Genomic DNA, 17,590 nt, shown 5'->3' on the forward strand with positions numbered 1-17,590 from the left:
AATTGTCCATTGTAAAAGGAATAAGTCTATTTTGAATTAAAGATCTCTTTGCTTATAAAGATTTTTTCGTCTCATCATCAACATTTATCTTATTCCATAAATTAATCAAATGTTTTAATATAGAAGATTCTTTCTTTTCCCGTATCCATTTAGATTCCCATTTATATATAAAATCTTCTGGTACGTTTTCTCCTATTTTATCTAGTTCTATTCTAATCCATGCCGGTTTATCTTTCTCAAAAAAAGATGCAATAAATCTAAGTTGATTTGCTTTATAATCATTCTTAAAATTTGGAAGTTGTAACCCTCCTAGATCAAATTTCCATGTCAATTTTTCCAACAATATTCTTGACATCTTACCTTTCCAGAGAAACCTCCTCACATATTTGTTTAACTCTTGAAAAAACTTCTGGGGTAATTGTATTGGTAATGATTGAAATAAATATTGTAGTCTCGGGAATATATTCATTTTTATAGAATTACTCTACCTACTAATGTTATTGGTAATGCCATCCATTTATCAAGATCTTCCTGAATTTTTTTCAAAAGTGGTGAATAATTTAATTTGTATAAGTTTTTTATATCATTATCAACTCTTATACCTAAATATTTTATACCATTTGCCGGCCATCTAAATTGAGTTATTAATCGACATTTACTATAATCTCCATTTGTAAGAGGTAAAATTTCACTTTCATCCCAATTTACTTTATAACCTGATATTTTCCCACATTCTTCTAATCTATAAGATAATTTACATAATGAATGTAATGGATCTGTTAAATAAAGTAGAACATCATCAGCAAATAAATTAATCTTGTATTCTTCCTGATTAACTCTGAAACCCTTAATATCTGGGTCCATTCTAATTAATTCAGCTAATGGCTCTATTGCCAACACAAACAAAGCAGGTGATAATGGACAACCTTGCCTAGTTGATCTTGTTAACTGAAATGGTGTCGAAATTTGACCATTTGTCACTACTTTAGCTTTGGGATTAGTATTTAAGGTTTTAATCCATTTTATAAATGATGTTCCTAATCCATATTTTTCCAATACCTTAAATAAAAAATCCCATTCCAATCTTTCAAATGCTTTTTCTGCATCTAAAGCAACTGCCACACTCATTTCCTCCCTCTTTTGCGCTAAATGGATTATACTAATTAACCGGGTTACATTATCTGCCAATTGTCTATTTTTGATAAATCCTCTTTGATCCATATGCACTAATTTTGATAAGCATTTAGATAATCTATTAGATTAAAAAATTTTTTAAACTTTTTTTGTTTTCAAATTTTATAATCAGTATTTAATAAAGAAATAGGTCTATATGATGCTGGCTTTAAAAGGTCTCTATCTTTTTTTGGCAATACTCTTAAAATAGCTGTTGAAAAAGATTCTGGAAGTCTATGCGTTCTTTCTGCTTGATGTATTAACTCCATAAAGGGAGAAATTAATAAATCTTTAAACTTTTTATAAAATTCAGGTGGAAAACCATCTTCTCCTGGAGATTTATTACTTTGAAGTGATCCCAGAGCTTCTTCAACCTCCTTCACTGTAAAAGGCATACCTAATCCCTTCTGTTCTTCCGTATTTAATTTAAGTGCCACAGTTTTAACGACATATGAAAAATTCCTGCTGAAATGACTGGTTGGTTCACACAGCTGTCAAAAGGGGTTAGAGTGAATGTTTGTATTATTTCAGTTCTTGTCACAATCATAGAAAATTTCAACACAGAAACAGGCCCTTTGGGCCATCTAGTTTGTGCTGAACTATTTAAACAGCCCACTCCCACACCTCTACCATCCAGGTACCAACACAAACCTCTTAAATGTTGAAATCGAGCTTGCATGCACCACTTGTGCTGGCTGCTCATTCCACAGCAGGATAACCGTCTGTGTGAAGAAGTTTCCCCTCATGTTCCCCTTAACATTTCACCTTTCACCCTTAACCCATGGCCTCTGGTTGTCATCCCACCCAATCTTCGTGGAAAAAGCCAGTTTGCATTAACACTATCTGTGCCTCCATATCACAATCAAATCTCCCCTCAATCTTCTGCATTCCAAGGAATAAAGTCCTGATTTGTTCAATCTTTCCTTATAACCAAAGTCCTCCAGCCATGGCAACATCCTTGTGAATTTTCTCTGAAATCTCTGATCTTCTTTTACATCTTTCCAGTAGGTAGGTGACCAAAACTGCACACAATACTTCAAATTAGGCCTCACCAATGTCTTCTAGAAGCCAACATAACATCCATCTATTGTTATCAGTACTTTGGTTCATTAAAGGCAATGAGCTGAAATCATTCTTTCCATCCCTATCTACCACTTTCAGTGAATTAAGGACTTGTATGCCCAGGTCCCTTTCTTCCACAACACTCCTCCGTGCCCGACCAATCACTGTGAAAGACCTCCCTTGGTAGGTCATACCAAAGTGCAACAACTCACACTGGTCTGCATTAAATTCCATTTTCCATTTCTAAAACCATTTTCCCACCTGGTCCAGATCACACTGCAAGCCATGATAGTCCTCTTGCAGTCCGCTAAACCCCCAGTCTTGTTTTCATCCACAAATTTGCTGATACAGTTAACCACACTATCATCCAGATTACAGATATAGATGACAAACAACAACAGATCCAGATCTAAACATAGTCTAACAAGTTAACAGGTACATCCCCATCAATCCATTGTTCCTTTAACAAGGACAAAGGTCCCCTCACTCTACAACCAAATACAAGTTCAAATGGAGTAAATCCCAGTGATTCCTGTACCGACTCTCTTACTGTGAACAAAAGCAAATGTATTCCTTCATTCCAGTCTTTTCCATTTTCAACACAATATGTCTTAATCATTGTTTTGAGGGCAGAATGAAATCTTTCCAAAGCCCCTTGTGATTCTGGATGGTATGCAAATGTCGTAATTTGTTTAGTTCCCAGTTCATAAACTACCTGCTGGAATAACCCAGATGTAAAATTACTTCCTTGATCAGACTGGATTTCATTCGGCAAACCAAATAAAGTAAAAAAAAACTTGGTAATAGCCTTCGGCAGTTTTACCTTTATTATTTCTGAGAGGTATTGCCTCTGGGAATCTGGATGCAGTTCACATAATAGTTAGCAGATACTGACGGCCAGCTTTAGTCTTTGGCAAAGGGCCAGCACAATCCACTATAAATTTTGAAGAGGACTCACCAAATGCAGGTTTAGACTGCAGTGGGGCCACTGGGGTGACCTGATTAGGTTTACCCACAACTTAACAAGTGTGATAGGTTCTGCGAAAGGTCACAACATCTGTCCTCAAATTAGGCCAGTAACATTTTTTTGATAATCTTGTTTAGTTTTATTCACTCCAAAATGTCGACGTAAGGGTATACTGTGGGCCAAAGTTAAAATTTCAGTCCTATAAACTTTAGGAACTACAACTTGGTGAACAATTGCCCATTCCTCACTCGAAGGTACAGCAGGTGGCCTCCACTTCCTCATTAGCACTCCATCCTTGAGATAATATCCTACTGGCACTTTCTTAATCTCATCATCTGAGAGAGCTGTTTCTTTTAAAGCTTCAATATCAGGGTCTTCGTTCTGTTCTGCTATAAACTCCTTCCTAGACAGGGATAAATCTTTCTCATCAGACTTACTAACTGAATCCTGTTGAAACAATGAAGGCAGAAAAGTCCCTGACTGGTCTTCATAACCTGCATCCCGATTTTGGCTATCATGGGTATCAGAATCATGCTGCACAGAACCGTCTGCATCAGCAGACTGTTTAGCCATACTTCAAGTTACTGTGCAGGAAGGATAAATGTTAAAATCCATCTGTGGGTTGTCAGTGGTTGGGTTAGTTGTCAACTGCACTGCAGGAACAACTTTACCATCTGCCAGGTCATTCCCTAACAGCAAAGTAATATCTCCCACCGGTAAACTGAAGCATAATCTGATCTTAACAGGTCCCGAAACCAATCCTGACAGTAAAGTTACCTTGTGCAATGGCACGGAAACCATGCCGCCCCCAATGCCTTTAATAAGATTTACCTCAGCAGTGTCAGTCTCATCACCAAACTTTAGAACGCTGTCTAACGTACAGACAGACAGACATACTTTATTGATCCCGAGGGAAATTGGGTTTGGTTACAGCCGCACCAACCAAGAATAGTGAAGAAATATAGCAATATAAAACCATAAATAATTAAATAATAATAAGTTAATCATGCAAGTGGAAATAAGTCCAGGACCAGCCTATTGGCTCTGGGTGACTGACACTCCGAGGGAGGAGTTGTAAAGTTTGATGGCCAGAGGTAGGAATGACTTCCTATGACGCTCAGTGTTACATCTCGGTGGAATGAGTCTCTGGCTGAATGTACTCCTGTGTCTAACCAGGACATTATGGAGTGGATGGGAGTCATTGTCCAAGATGGCATGCAACTTGGACAGCATCCTCTTTTCAGACACCACCGTCAGAGAGTCCAGTTCCACCCCCACAACATCACTGGCCTTATGAGTTTGTTGATACTGCTACCCTAGCCTGCTGCCCCAGCACACAACAGCAAATATTATAGCACTGGCCACCACAGCCTCCTAGAACGAGTGACTGAGGAGCCCCAGTAACTCGAAGAATTTTCACTGGTACCGGGGTTGACCATTCATTTACTAATACAATCCCATCTGACATAAAATGTTTGAATCCTTTCTTAACTCAGACCTTAACTGAGCCTCAACAGAATGTTCAGAACCCTGTGGGTTTATAGGTGCTTCAACATGCTGAACACAGGCATTCGGGACTGCCTCCTTTTCCTTTTTCTTCTTCAGGACAGAACAATTAGCCATCACATAACCAGCTTTCTTACAACAGTAACAAGTAAGACCAGAATATTTCTCCTTCAACTGCTTCCCTTCATCCTTACTCTTATCACTAGTCCAAACTTTAATTTCTGGTTTGCCCTGGTTATCCCTGCTACTCTTTTGGAAGCTCTTATTCGGGATAAACTTAACCTTAGGAGTTAAAGCAAACTCATCTGCTAATCTAGCAGACTCCTGCAAAGTGGCAGCATCCTTTTCATTTAAATATGTCTTTATGTCATCAGGGACGCACCTTTCGAATTCTTCAATTAAAACCAACTCTTTCTATCTGTAAAATCATCATTTATATTTTTATACATGCACCAGTGGTCAAAACACACAGACTTCTGAGAAGCAAATGCCAGATAAGTCTGATTCACAAATTTCCAAATTTTTTCCTGTGTGATTCTGGGACCAACTCGTAAGCTTTGAGCACAGCCTGTTTCACTATGTCATAATCAGCTGCTTCATCAACTATCAAAGCAGAATAGGCCATGGCCTCCTCTACTGTCAAGATGAAGCGACACTCAGGTTGGAGGAACAACACCTTATCTACCGGTAGCCTCCAACCTGATGGCGTGAACATTGACTTTTCTAACTTCCGTTAACACCACTCCTCACCTTCTCACCCCATCCGTGATATATTTAGATTTTTTGTTCCCTCTTTCTCTGCCCATCACTCTGTCTGTTCTCCATCTCCCTCTGGTGCCCCCCTCCCCCTTTCTTTCTCCCTAGGGCTCCCGTCCCATGATGCTGTCCCTTCTCCAGTTTTGTATCCCTTTTGCCAATCACCTTTCCGGCTCTCAGCTTCACCCCACCCCCTCCGGTCTTCTGTCTTTCACATTTCCCCCTCCCCCTCCTACTTTCAAATCTCTTACTATCTTTGCTTTCAGTTAGTCCTGACGAAGGGACTCGGCCCGAAACGTCGACAGTGCTTCTCCTTATAGATGCTGCCTGGCCTGCTGTGTTCCACCAGCATTTTGTGTGTGTTGCCCAAACTATTGAGCTCGGGGGAATCAAGGCTTAGAGTCTTGAGATGGTAAAGTAGGCAAGTTCAGTTTATCCACAGAATAGGTGATGAGAGAGATATTTGTAATCCAGGGTAAATGTTGAGAGAAGGCAATTATGTCAAATTCCTCAGGTTCCATGGTGGCAAAATGAGAGAACAGTCGCTGTAGATTTTATCTGTCATCATTCCAAAATCTCACATACTAATTATCACACAAAGTGACTTGTCACAAGGGGTATCATCTTCAAGTGAATTACCACACCACACCCAGGCAAGGGTTAACACATCAGCAGTCTTCACAGGATACCCCAAATCAGATCCACTCCTATGGATCAAACGAGGTGACAACCACACATTCGATGTACGGTGAATCGATGATTAATCCACCCTTGTGGGCATAGGAAAGTTCCAAACAGTGATCCTTGGCCATTAGTTCCCTGGTTTTCATCCTTCCATTTTACCTCTTTCATCTCCGTCTGACTCTTGAGTGTCTGTGTCCTCGCCTAAAACTAAACAAGCTGCAAATCAGACTGAATCACCTTAATATCTCTCTCTCAGAATGACAGCCTACAGCAAACGAAACCTAGCGATTCATAACAATGGCCACTCCCCATTGTGAACTGACTGGTGTGCCAGCAGTTGGGATGACTGAGTGAATGCTATCCCACATTCTGAGCAGATGAACGGCTTCTCCTCGGTGTGAACGCGCTGATGTCTCTGTAGGCTGGATAAATAAATGAATCCCTTCCCACAGTCTGAGCAGGTGAACGGTTTCTCCCCAGTGTGAACTCGCTGGTGACTCTGTAGGGTGGTTGACTGAGTGAATCCCTTCCCACAGACTGTGCAGGTGAACGGCTTCTCCCCAGTGTGAATTTGCAGATGTCTCTGTAGGCTGGATAAATGAGTGAATCTCTTCCTACAGACTGAGCAGGTGAACGGCTTCTCCCCAGTGTGAACTCGCTGGTGACTCTGTAGGGTGGATGACTGAGTGAATCCCTTCCCACAGACTGAGCAGGTGAACGGCTTCTCCCCAGTGTGAATTTGCTGGTGTCTCTGTAGGGTGGATGAATCAGTGAATCTCTTCCCACAGACTGAACAGGTGAACGGCTTCTCCCCAGTGTGAACTCGCTGGTGTCTCTGTAGGGTGGATGACTGAGTGAATCTCTTCCCACATTCTGAGCAGGTGAACGGTTTCTCCCCAGTGTGAACTCGCTGGTGACTCTGTAGGGTGGATAACTGAGTGAATCTCCTCCCACAGACTGAGCAAGTGAATGGCTTCTCCCCAGTGTGAACTTGCTGATGTCTCTGTAGGGTGGATAACTCAGTGAATCCTTTCCCACATTCTGAGCAGGAGTATGGCCTCTCCCCAGTGTGAACTCGCTGATGACTTTGTAGGTTGGATAACTCAGTGAATCTCTTCCCACATTCTGAGCAGGTAAATGGCTTCTCCCCAGTGTGAACTCGCTGATGACTCTGTAGGTTGGATAACTCAGTGAATCCCTTCCCACATTCTGAGCAGGTGAACGGCCTCTCCCCAGTGTGAACTCGCTGATGACTCTGGAGGTGGGATAACCGAGTGAATCTCTTCTTACAGACTGAGCAGGTGAATGGCCTCTCCCCAGTGTGAACTCGCTGATGTACCAGTAGGGTGGATGACTCAGTGAATCCCTTCCCACAGACTGAACAGGTGTACGGCTTCTCCCCAGTGTGAACTCGCTGATGTTTCCATAGCGTGGAAGAGTGAGTGAATCTCTTCTCACAGACTGAGCAGGTGTACAGCTGCTCCCTGGTGTGAACTTGCTGGTGAGCCATTAGGTCAGATGACTGAGTGAATCCTTTCCCAGAAGTTCAGCAGATGGCCAACCTCTGCCCGGTGTGGTGTGAACTGACTGGTGTGTCCACAGGAGGGAAGACCGACTGAATCCTTTCTCACACACAGAACAGATGAATGGCCTTGGCCAATGTGAACTTGTTGATGTACCTTCAATTGTGATAACTGAGTGAATCCACTCCCACTGTCTGAGCAGGTGAACAGCCTTTCTCCTGTGTAAAATGACGGTTGGTCAAATGAAGAACGGTCGATTGAATCCCTTGCCCCATTTCTTAAACATCTAGACAGAGACAACAAAACTGGCATGCCATGTTTGAGATTCCTGGAGACAAATTCCTTCTCATTTTTAACCTGTAAAAAGATTTATAAAATCCATCAATGGGTGTAGGACAACATTACAGATGAGATTACTTGAGTTGCAGTTACAGTGAGGTTCTACCCAAGTTGGACAGAGAAATCATCTCCTGACTGGGCAGAGTGCTGGTATCTGGAATGACCATCAATTCCCTGATGCTCTTCCTGTCTCTAAAAGAATGGGGCATTTCTGCTGTCTCCAATTTGTGCCTTGGCTCAGTTTGACTCTCTCCATTGGTATTATTCCCTGCTCCTGCTGAGCTGCATGGGTGCCTGGCCCCACAGTAACTGAAACAGTCTCACGCAAACAATCTTTCTTGACATGCAGCTGGGATCTTCTTTTATGTATTATTAACTTAAAGTGCCACAATTTTAAAGCCATATAAAAAAATTCCTGCTAAAATGAATGGTTGGTCCACACAGCTGTTAAAAGATCTTAGAGTGAATTTTTGTAATATTTCAGGTTCTTGTAGAAAAGTACAACACAGAAACAGGCCCTTTGGGCCGTCTAGTTTGTGCTGAACTATTTAAATTGCCCACTCCCATATCCCTACCATCCAGGTACCTATACGAACCTCTTAAATATTGAAATTGAGCTCACATGCACCACTCATGATGGCTGTTCATTCCACACCCGGATGACCGTCTGTGTGAAGAAGTTTCCCCTCATGTTCCCCTTAACATTTCACCTTTCACGCTTAACCCATGGCCACTGGTTGTAGTCCCACATCAATCAGTGGTAAAAGCCAGCTTGAATTTACACCTTCACTTTAGTTGAAAATACTCAACAGGCGCTTTCTAAATGGTCACCTATGTTGATGTCATTGACAGGTCGAATAAATGCTATAAAAATGGTTATTCTAATGAAATTTTTATATATATTTCAAGCAGTTGCCTCTTTTGTTCCAAAAACATTTTTTGATAAAATAGATTCTTTGATTTTATCTTAGGTTTGGAATAATAAAAGCTCTAGAGTAAATAAACTTTCATTACAAAAATCAAAAAAGATGGAGGACTGGCTTTACCAAACTTTAGATTTTATTATTGGGCAATTAATATTAGTTATATTACTGTTTGGATTTATGATACAGACGACCAAGATCGCCCTTCATGGTTACAGTTGGAGGAAAATTCAGTAATGGGGTTTTCGTTAGCTTCTTTATTAGGAGCTCCTCTTCCGTTTTTGTTCTCCAGAATAGGTAGACAAGCTCTTAACCCTATTCTTAAACATACTTTAAAAATTTGGTTTCAATTTCGTAGATTTTTTTAATTAAATGATTCTTTACTTCCTAGTAATATTTATTCTAATTTCTTTTTTATACCATCAACTTTAGATAAGGCTTTTTTAACATGGAAAATTAAGGGAATTAAAACTTTTTTAGATTTGTTTTTACAAGACTGTTTAATGTCTTTCTCACAGTTAAAGGATAATATGATATCTCCAATATACATTTTTTTAGGTATTTACAGGTTAGGAATTTCTTACCCGATTTTTTACCGAATTATCCCTTGGCCTGCTCTTCAAATTTGGCTTATGTTATTTTTCAGTTTAAACCTTTTCAAAAATGATTAATAGCTATCATTTATAAACAGTTAATGAATGCTCGCATGTCGCCTAATGATAGGGTTCAACGTACCTGGGAAGTAGAACTTTAACATTCACTTTCAAATAATCAATGGAGTAAAATTTATTATTTAGTCAATAGTTCATCTATCTGCGCACAACATATTTTAATTCAGTTTAAGATAATACATAGGGCCCATATGTCCAAAGATAAATTGGCGCATATATTTCCAAATATAAGCCCTATTTGTGACAGATGTAACACAGAAATGGCTACTTTAACTCATATGTTTTGGTCATGTGTAAGTTTAAATAATATTTGGAGGGATGTGTTTGGAATATTATCTAAAGTTATAGATATGGATGTTCAACCTAATCCACTTACAGCAATTTTTGGGATTATTCCAGAGAAAGCAAGCAAAGTGTCTGCTTCCACCCAACATGTGATAGCTTTTTCAATGTTACTGGCTAGGAGAGCTATTTTGCTACATTGGAAAGAATCTAACCCACCTACTGTTTTCTATTGGCTCTCCCCCATTATGTCATGTCTAAACTTGGAGAAAATTAGAAGCCAGACATTTGATACATCCTTTAATTTTGAACAAGTCTGGTGACCTTTTATTCAATATATTCACGATTTAATTTATTTTTATTTATTTATTTTTTAAATTCTCTTTGGGGAAAATCCTTATCCATGAAGGTTTGGAGATGACTGGAAGGATGTGTTTTTTTTCTCTCTCTCTGTTTTCCTTAATTTTATCCTCAATTGGACTGCCCAATCTTTCTTTTTCTTTCTTTTTTTTCTGTTTCTTTTTTTTTGTTTTTTGTTTCAGTTTAGTTAGTGGGTTTTTTCCCCTTATCAATAAAATCTCCAATTTTTTTTAATGATTATTATGAGGAGTTGTAGTTTTTTTTAACCATTGTATATATAACAGCATAATATGTTACTTATTTGATTTTGATATTATATACTTTTTGTTTTTACTATTGCTGTTTATATGTCTTTTATATTATCTGGTTGTTAAACTCGTCTTCCGATTTGTATATTCTTTATTTGGAAATCAATAAAAAAGATTGAAAAATGAATTTACACCATCTATGCCCCTCTTTCACAAGCAAATCTCCCCTCAATCTTCGACATTCCAAGGAATGAAGTCCTGAGAAGATGAACTGATCTCCAAAAGTCATGAAGTTAAAGATGAAACATTCTTTTCAACATTTTAAGCAAGATTAGAGTATTATTTTTGTTTTTACAATTTCAGAGTGGAAAAAAAAGGAAAGGAGCACCATGCAAAAGTTTGGGAACCCCAAGAGATTTGAGCTCTCAGATAACTTTTACCAAGGTCTCAGACCTTAATTAGCTTGTTAGAGCAATGGCTTGTTCACAGTCTTCATTAGGAAAAACGAGATGTTGCAAATTTCAAAGCTCTATAAATACCCTGACTCCACAAACCTCGTCCCAACAATCAGAGCCATGGGCTCCTCTAAGCAGCTGCCTAGCACTCTGAAAATTAAAATACATGATGCCCACAAAGCAGCAGAAGGCTATAAGAAGACAGCAAAGCGTTTTCAGGTAGCCCTTTCCTTAGTTCGTAACGTAATTAAGAAATGGCAGTTAACAGGAATCGTGGAGGTCAAGTTGAGGTCTGGAAGACCAAGAAATTCTTCCGAGAGAACTGCTCGTAGGATTACCAGAAAGGGAAACCAAAAGCCGTGTTTGACTGCAAAAGACCTTCAGGAATATTTAGCCGACTCTGAAGTGGTGGTGCACTGCTCTACTGCGCAGGGATACCTATGCTTGAGTGCTCGGCACGGACACCTATGACTTTCATGGAAGAAACATCAGAAGAAAACCTTTCCTGTGCCCTCGCCACAAAATTCAGCTTCAGATATTTGCAAAGGAACATCTAAACAAGCCTTATGCATTTTGGAAACAAGTCCTCTGGACTGATGAAGTTAAAAAAGAACTGTTTGGCTGCAATGAGCAAAGGTATGTTTGGAGAAAAAAGGGTGCAGAATTTCATGAAAAGAACACCTCTCCAACTGTTAAGCACGGGGGTGGATTGATCATGCTTTGGGCTTGTGTTGCAGCCAGTGGCACGGGGAACATTTCACTGGTAGAGGGAAGAATGAATTCAATTAAATACTAGCAAATTCTGGAAGCAAACATCACACCGTCTGTAAAAAAGCTGAAAATTAAAAGAGGATGGCTTCTGCAACAGGATAATGATCCTAAACGCACTTCAAAATCCACAATGGACTACCTCAGGAAGCGCAAGCTGAAGATTTTGCCATGGACCTCACAGTCCCCCGACCGAAACATCATCAAAAATCTGTGGATAGACCTCAAAAGAGCAGTGCATGCAAGACGGCCCAAGAATCTCACAGAACTAGAAGCCTTTTGCAAGGAAGAATGGGCAAAAATCCCCAAACAAGAATTGAAAGACTCTTAGTTGGCTACAGAAAGCATTTAGAAGCTGTGATACTTGCCAAAGGGGGTTGCTACTGTTGGGGTTAATTAGTATTGGGGTTAATTCGTGTCAGGGTTATTTAGTGTTGGGGTTAATTCGGGACTGCCATTACAGGTCAGGAGTGGCTCACGTAACACACATAATGTTAGGAGGCTGGAATGCGAGGGAGGGGGAGCGAAACTGGGGACCCCGCTACATCGAAACTACTAGTGTCACGCGATTCAGTAAACAAAAGAAACAGGTAACTCGTGAGCATATGGCTGCAGGCCAATAAGATGGACACAAGTGCCCGATATTACCTAATATGTAACGGGGGGTTGTGCTGGGGGGAAAAGGGGTATAAATAAGAGCAGATTGTAAGGGGAAAACAGAACGCCTTCTCCAGCGACTCCGTGGATTCGCTGTGCCAGTTACGAATTCTGCAATAAAGCCACGTTTTGCTATATTCCGGTGTTAGTTGTCTCTCTTCCTAAAAGAACACCGGGCGGAATTTCAAGCCCAACATTTGGTGACCCCGACGTGGGGAGGGAGAGACAACACAGGCTGGCGGGTCCGACAGCAGACAACTTGCGGCCGCAAGCTCGACTAAGGTCAGGAAGTGCCTGTTATATCAAAGACTTCCACTAGATAGTTAAATCACTGAGTTAGATCTTGTCTGCTGACGGATCCTCACCAACCCCAAATTACCCTGGGAGAGATCATTCCCGGTGCAGAATCGTGACTGGTAAGTACTAACTCTTATCTGTTTTTAGGAAAATTCTCCGCCCGTGGAAAAGTCTTCTGAGTGAGGGTACCCGCCGCCCACGATGGGCATAAAAGTCTCAGGAGTGAGGAGAAAAGTGTCGCGGTACACCGTAGTACACAGGGATAATGACGGCGCCTACCTTAGACTGGTTGTTAAGAGGAGAAATCTCCCACGCGAAGGTCAGGTTTTGAAAGGCGACCGTCCCACATTTGATCCTCTCTGTGTACTAGGGAGCCATGGAGCACTTCAATTTCGAGTTACCAAAACTCAGACATTTGTGTGTTGAGTAACAGAGTATATGAGAGTTTTTAGAAATATGGTAAAATTGATAACTGTGCGAGTTCAATAATCTAACAGTGAGCAGCCGCAGGGGTCGGACACCATCAAGGTAGGAGTGGAAGTGTTCCTCCGAGGCCCGGGGAAGCTCACCTGGAACGGAAAACGGTGGCATGGTCCATACCCTGTCACCGAGGTCTCCAACAGGGCATTAAAAGGTAAGAAGGGAGGGGGACAATAACTGGCACCATTTCTCGCACTGCTCCAGGACAAAGAAAGGAAGACCGATTGATCCCGATTCCGACATAGAGGAGGAGGAAGCCGAGGAAGATGACGCCATGGAAAACCCTGATATGGGTAGGAGTAATGCTCCTAGGTAAGGCGCCGATGGCCGAAGCGGGAAGGGGAGGAGATGCGTGCGGAGCGAACATCATCCTTAATGCGGACCCTCATACAGGTAGGACATTCCAGTTCGACCTGTGCGATGTGATCAACTGTTGGGGCGACAAGAAAGCCTGGACTGGGTATAATGTCTACATGTGTCCATTCACCTTGGGATACCCGAACCCATGGGTAAAGGAGTGTAGCGCATGGATAAATGTATGGTGGTGGACAGGCCCAGACCAGTCCTGGCTGGATAAGAGGCCAAACAATCGAGGGTCCTCCAAACCCTACTATGAGTTTAAGAGGAAGGTGAGCCTTTACAGGGGCTCTGTTTGGGGAAGAAAGCAGGGAGTGAACCCGTTAATCCTGACACTCAAGGAAGAAATACACAACCCTTTTAGTATGAAGGGATGGTCGTCACAGACCTGCTCCACTCGTCGCGGGTCAGAGGTCAGGGAGCATGGGGCGGGGGGCGTGCTCTATCTGATCATAAGGGCGGACGTGACAGGCCGAGACCCATGGGGAATTATCCGGATCAATCTGGGAACCCACACAGACCCAGGATTGGGTCCCACAGCCAGCCCTGTTCTGGTAAAGAGTTCGGACACGAATAAGATAACTCCCCGGGAGTATATTGCAATTGAGACAGGGTACGTGGAAGCAAACGCCTGGGTTGACCGAGTGGTCCAATACACCACCCAGGCAGCGATAGGGGACTGCTGGGTATGTGCTACGGGGAAACCCACACTCCTCATGAGTCCCAGCCCCTTCGAGGAAGGAAATGACACCTTCCGTTGCGCCCTCGAACTCATGTCACTAACCAACCCCTCTGCCGGGTGTAAGTCCTGGGAAACCTATTTCCCCATGGCCCCGGCCAATGTGACCCCACCAGCCTTTAGGGTGGACCCAATCAGGAACATCACTTGCGTTACTAACCTGTCCCCGTCGGATCAGCCCTACAGAGTGGGCAACCTACCTGACAGTGCGTGTTCTACCTGGATCAGTCTTACTGGCACCGAAAACGCCACCATGCTGACTGTCAGCAGAGCGGACCTCTGGTGGTACTGTGGGAAACGGGTCCTATATAATTGGCTACCTGTAAACTGGGAGGGGACCTGCACCCTGATCACTCTAAATGTACCTCTTTTCATTGCGGCAAAGAATCCAGGGGACTACACCCTCAACCCAATCCCTGATGAAATAGGGAGGTGGTATAGGAACAAGAGGGCGCTCACTGAAAGTGGGGAAAGGAACCCCGATGGGATATGGATCGATGCTATCGGTTAGGCTAGAAACATCCCGGACGAATATAAACTGGCAGACGAGGTAGCTGCAGGCTTTGAGAGCTTTCCACTTTTTTCAGCCATATTCCCAATCACCACCAATAAAAATGTCAACCGGATCAACCTGATCCACTATAACGTTCAGAGGCTGGCTAATCTAACCAGGGACATCGCGGAAGCCGTCCACGAGCAGCTATCACAGACGTCCCTAATGACCCTGCAGAACAGAATTGCCATAGATATGATCTTAGCAGAGAAGGGCGGAGTGTGCGCCCTGTTTGGTGACATGTGCTGTATGACCATAGCGAACAATACAGGCCCGGACGGATCACTAACCAAGGGCTTGACTAAATTGCGATCCCTGGCCAATGAGCTAAAGCAACAATCAGGAGTCAATAACCCAGTGCTGAATTGGTTGAAACGTACGTTTGGGGAATGGGGGGTCCTACTTGGACAGTTGGCACTGGGACTGTCTATTTCAATTGCTATCTTTATCACGTGTGGTTGTTGTTGCATACCCTGTATTAGGACCCTAGTCATCCGGACTATAGATCGAGCCTTGACTGGAAAGAATGGACCTCCACCGGCGTACCAGGCACCCTTGTTCCCAGTGGAAGGGGAGGACACGGCCCTCCCGGAAAGCGGACGCGCTATGGGAGGACACGGACTGAAATGGACCATGGCAAGGGGGGGATTGTGAATTTGTTCTTGAATAAGCTTTCTGAAATGTTGCATGCTTCTTGTAAAAATTGCGGATGTTTAGGGAACCCCTACCCATATTTTGTGACCCTAGGTCGGACAAATCAGGATAAGCAAATAGGGAGGACACGCCAAAGAGTGCCGGGGGACGCTCACCTCTCTGCCTGATCCCGGCAGCCGCGGAAAAGATTGTAAGGGATGTGGGGATGTGGCCTCTGGGAGGCCAAGGGAGGGAGTGTTGGGGTTAATTAGTATTGGGGTTAATTCGTGTCAGGGTTATTTAGTGTTGGGGTTAATTCGGGACTGCCATTACAGGTCAGGAGTGGCTCACGTAACACACATAATGTTAGGAGGCTGGAATGCGAGGGAGGGGGAGCGAAACTGGGGACCCCGCTACATCGAAACTACTAGTGTCACGCGATTCAGTAAACAAAAGAAACAGGTAACTCGTGAGCATATGGCTGCAGGCCAATAAGATGGACACAAGTGCCCGATATTACCTAATATGTAACGGGGGGTTGTGCTGGGGGGAAAAGGGGTATAAATAAGAGCAGATTGTAAGGGGAAAACAGAACGCCTTCTCCAGCGACTCCGTGGATTCGCTGTGCCAGTTACGAATTCTGCAATAAAGCCACGTTTTGCTATATTCCGGTGTTAGTTGTCTCTCTTCCTAAAAGAACACCGGGCGGAATTTCAAGCCCAACACTACTAAGTACTGAGCATGCAGGGTGCCCAAACTTTCACTTCAGGCCCTTTTCCTTTTTTATTATTTTGAAACTGTAAATGATGGATACAAAAGAGTAATCTTGCTTAAAATATTAAAGAGTGTGTCATCTTTAACTTTATGCCTTTTGGAAATCAGGTCATTGTTTTACTCGCTTAGCTATTCACAGGAACAGAAAGGTGCCCAAATTTTTGCATGACACTGTATGCAATTTTCTTGCTAAATGATGCTTTAAAAAGTCGGGCTTCCAAATATCACTCCCCTTCTTCCCACTTGCAAATTCTCCAGAAATTTTTGCATCACCACGATACACACAGGTAACACCAGTTTCTGTATTGGACATAAATATTTCCCCTGAACCCTCCCTCAGGTGACTGACGGTGATGAACTTGGTAATGCCAATGAATATGAAGACAAGGGCAGTGTCTGTCTCATTGGAGTCTGGCACATTTGTGATCTGAAAGCTACTTGTTGCCCAGGGCAAAGTTGTTTAATATCATGATGTACCCAGACAGAATAGGTCAAAACATATCCTCACGTGTAGAAAACTCCAGAACAAGCAACACACACAAAATGCTGGAGGAACTTAGCAGGCCGGGCAGCATCTATGGGAAAGAGTACTAATGCTGAGTTCCTCCGGCATTTTGTGTGAAATTCCTCCGGATTTCCAGCAGCTGCAGGTTTTCTCTTGCTGCAGTTGGAGGCAGAACAAAGGTGATTTCCTCAACAGCTGATAGAAAGATTTTATTCTCTTTTTCAGAGTTCCTAATCCTTGCATTCAGATTGCTAGAGCTCAGCTCCGTCTGTGAGATCTATCTGCTCCCATTCCCTGATTAACCAGAAACTCTCCGGGGCCCGTATACGGATCGTGGGGCTCAGAGAGAGGAAAAAGACCTGCCTGTGCCGAGTCTGCGGGCTACAGTCTCCGGTTCTCACAGCAATTGTCACTCAATTAGAGTCGAAAATGCCCTTACCTTTCCGCTCCTCCCGACATTTTGTATACTGCGCGCATGCGTAATTATCGGAGACGGCAGCAATCCTGACGCCTGCGCATTTGATCGGTGCTTCAAACGACAGCGAAATTTTAACCGCGGGGCTTTATGGGTAATCATGGTGCCATTAAAAATTTCTGCAAGCGTCGGTTCCATGTCCATATCTCAGGTCTTTTTTGTGTGTAGAAAACTCAGCAGCTTTCTTAACGCAGAAAGCGGCGCCCATAAACGATACACTCAATATCAACAAGCACTTCGTGTATCTCATGCCAAAGTACAATCCTCTTACAAATGCAGATGTGAAACAAAAGCGATTTTGCAGTTGCTGGAAATACAGACAGACAGACAGACAGACACACACACACACACACAATACTGGAGGAACTCTGCAGTTCAGGCAGCAACTAAGCAGAGGAGTGCA

The 17,590-nt window shown here is 42.7% G+C and overlaps 2 protein-coding genes across 3 annotated transcripts in view; one reads left to right on the plus strand and one right to left on the minus strand.

Annotated features, from left to right (window-relative positions):
* Nucleotides 1–17,590, minus strand: part of LOC140721260 (uncharacterized) — a 53,238-nt gene that overhangs the window by 10,283 nt on the left and 25,365 nt on the right. Inside the window, exons 3-4 of the mRNA XM_073036110.1 lie at nt 17,152–17,273; nt 6,441–7,693 (exon numbers count right to left, since the gene is read on the minus strand). Coding sequence (XP_072892211.1) covers nt 6,441–7,693; nt 17,152–17,273 — 1,375 coding nt within the window. The remainder of the gene's footprint in view (nt 1–6,440; nt 7,694–17,151; nt 17,274–17,590) is intronic.
* LOC140721288 (uncharacterized) lies at nt 12,112–16,099 on the plus strand. Of its 2 annotated transcripts, none has more exons than XM_073036145.1 (2): nt 12,112–13,305; nt 13,356–16,099. In XM_073036145.1, the coding sequence occupies exon 2, from the start codon at nt 13,418–13,420 to the stop codon at nt 14,756–14,758; it is 1,341 nt and encodes a 446-aa protein (XP_072892246.1). In that variant the 5' UTR covers nt 12,112–13,305; nt 13,356–13,417; the 3' UTR covers nt 14,759–16,099. The 2 variants fall into 2 exon arrangements, with proteins under 2 accessions (XP_072892246.1, XP_072892247.1); XM_073036146.1 differs by having other exon boundaries at nt 12,112–12,790.

Source organism: Hemitrygon akajei, unplaced genomic scaffold, assembly GCF_048418815.1.
Source record: "Hemitrygon akajei unplaced genomic scaffold, sHemAka1.3 Scf000053, whole genome shotgun sequence".
NCBI lineage: Eukaryota > Metazoa > Chordata > Chondrichthyes > Myliobatiformes > Dasyatidae > Hemitrygon > Hemitrygon akajei.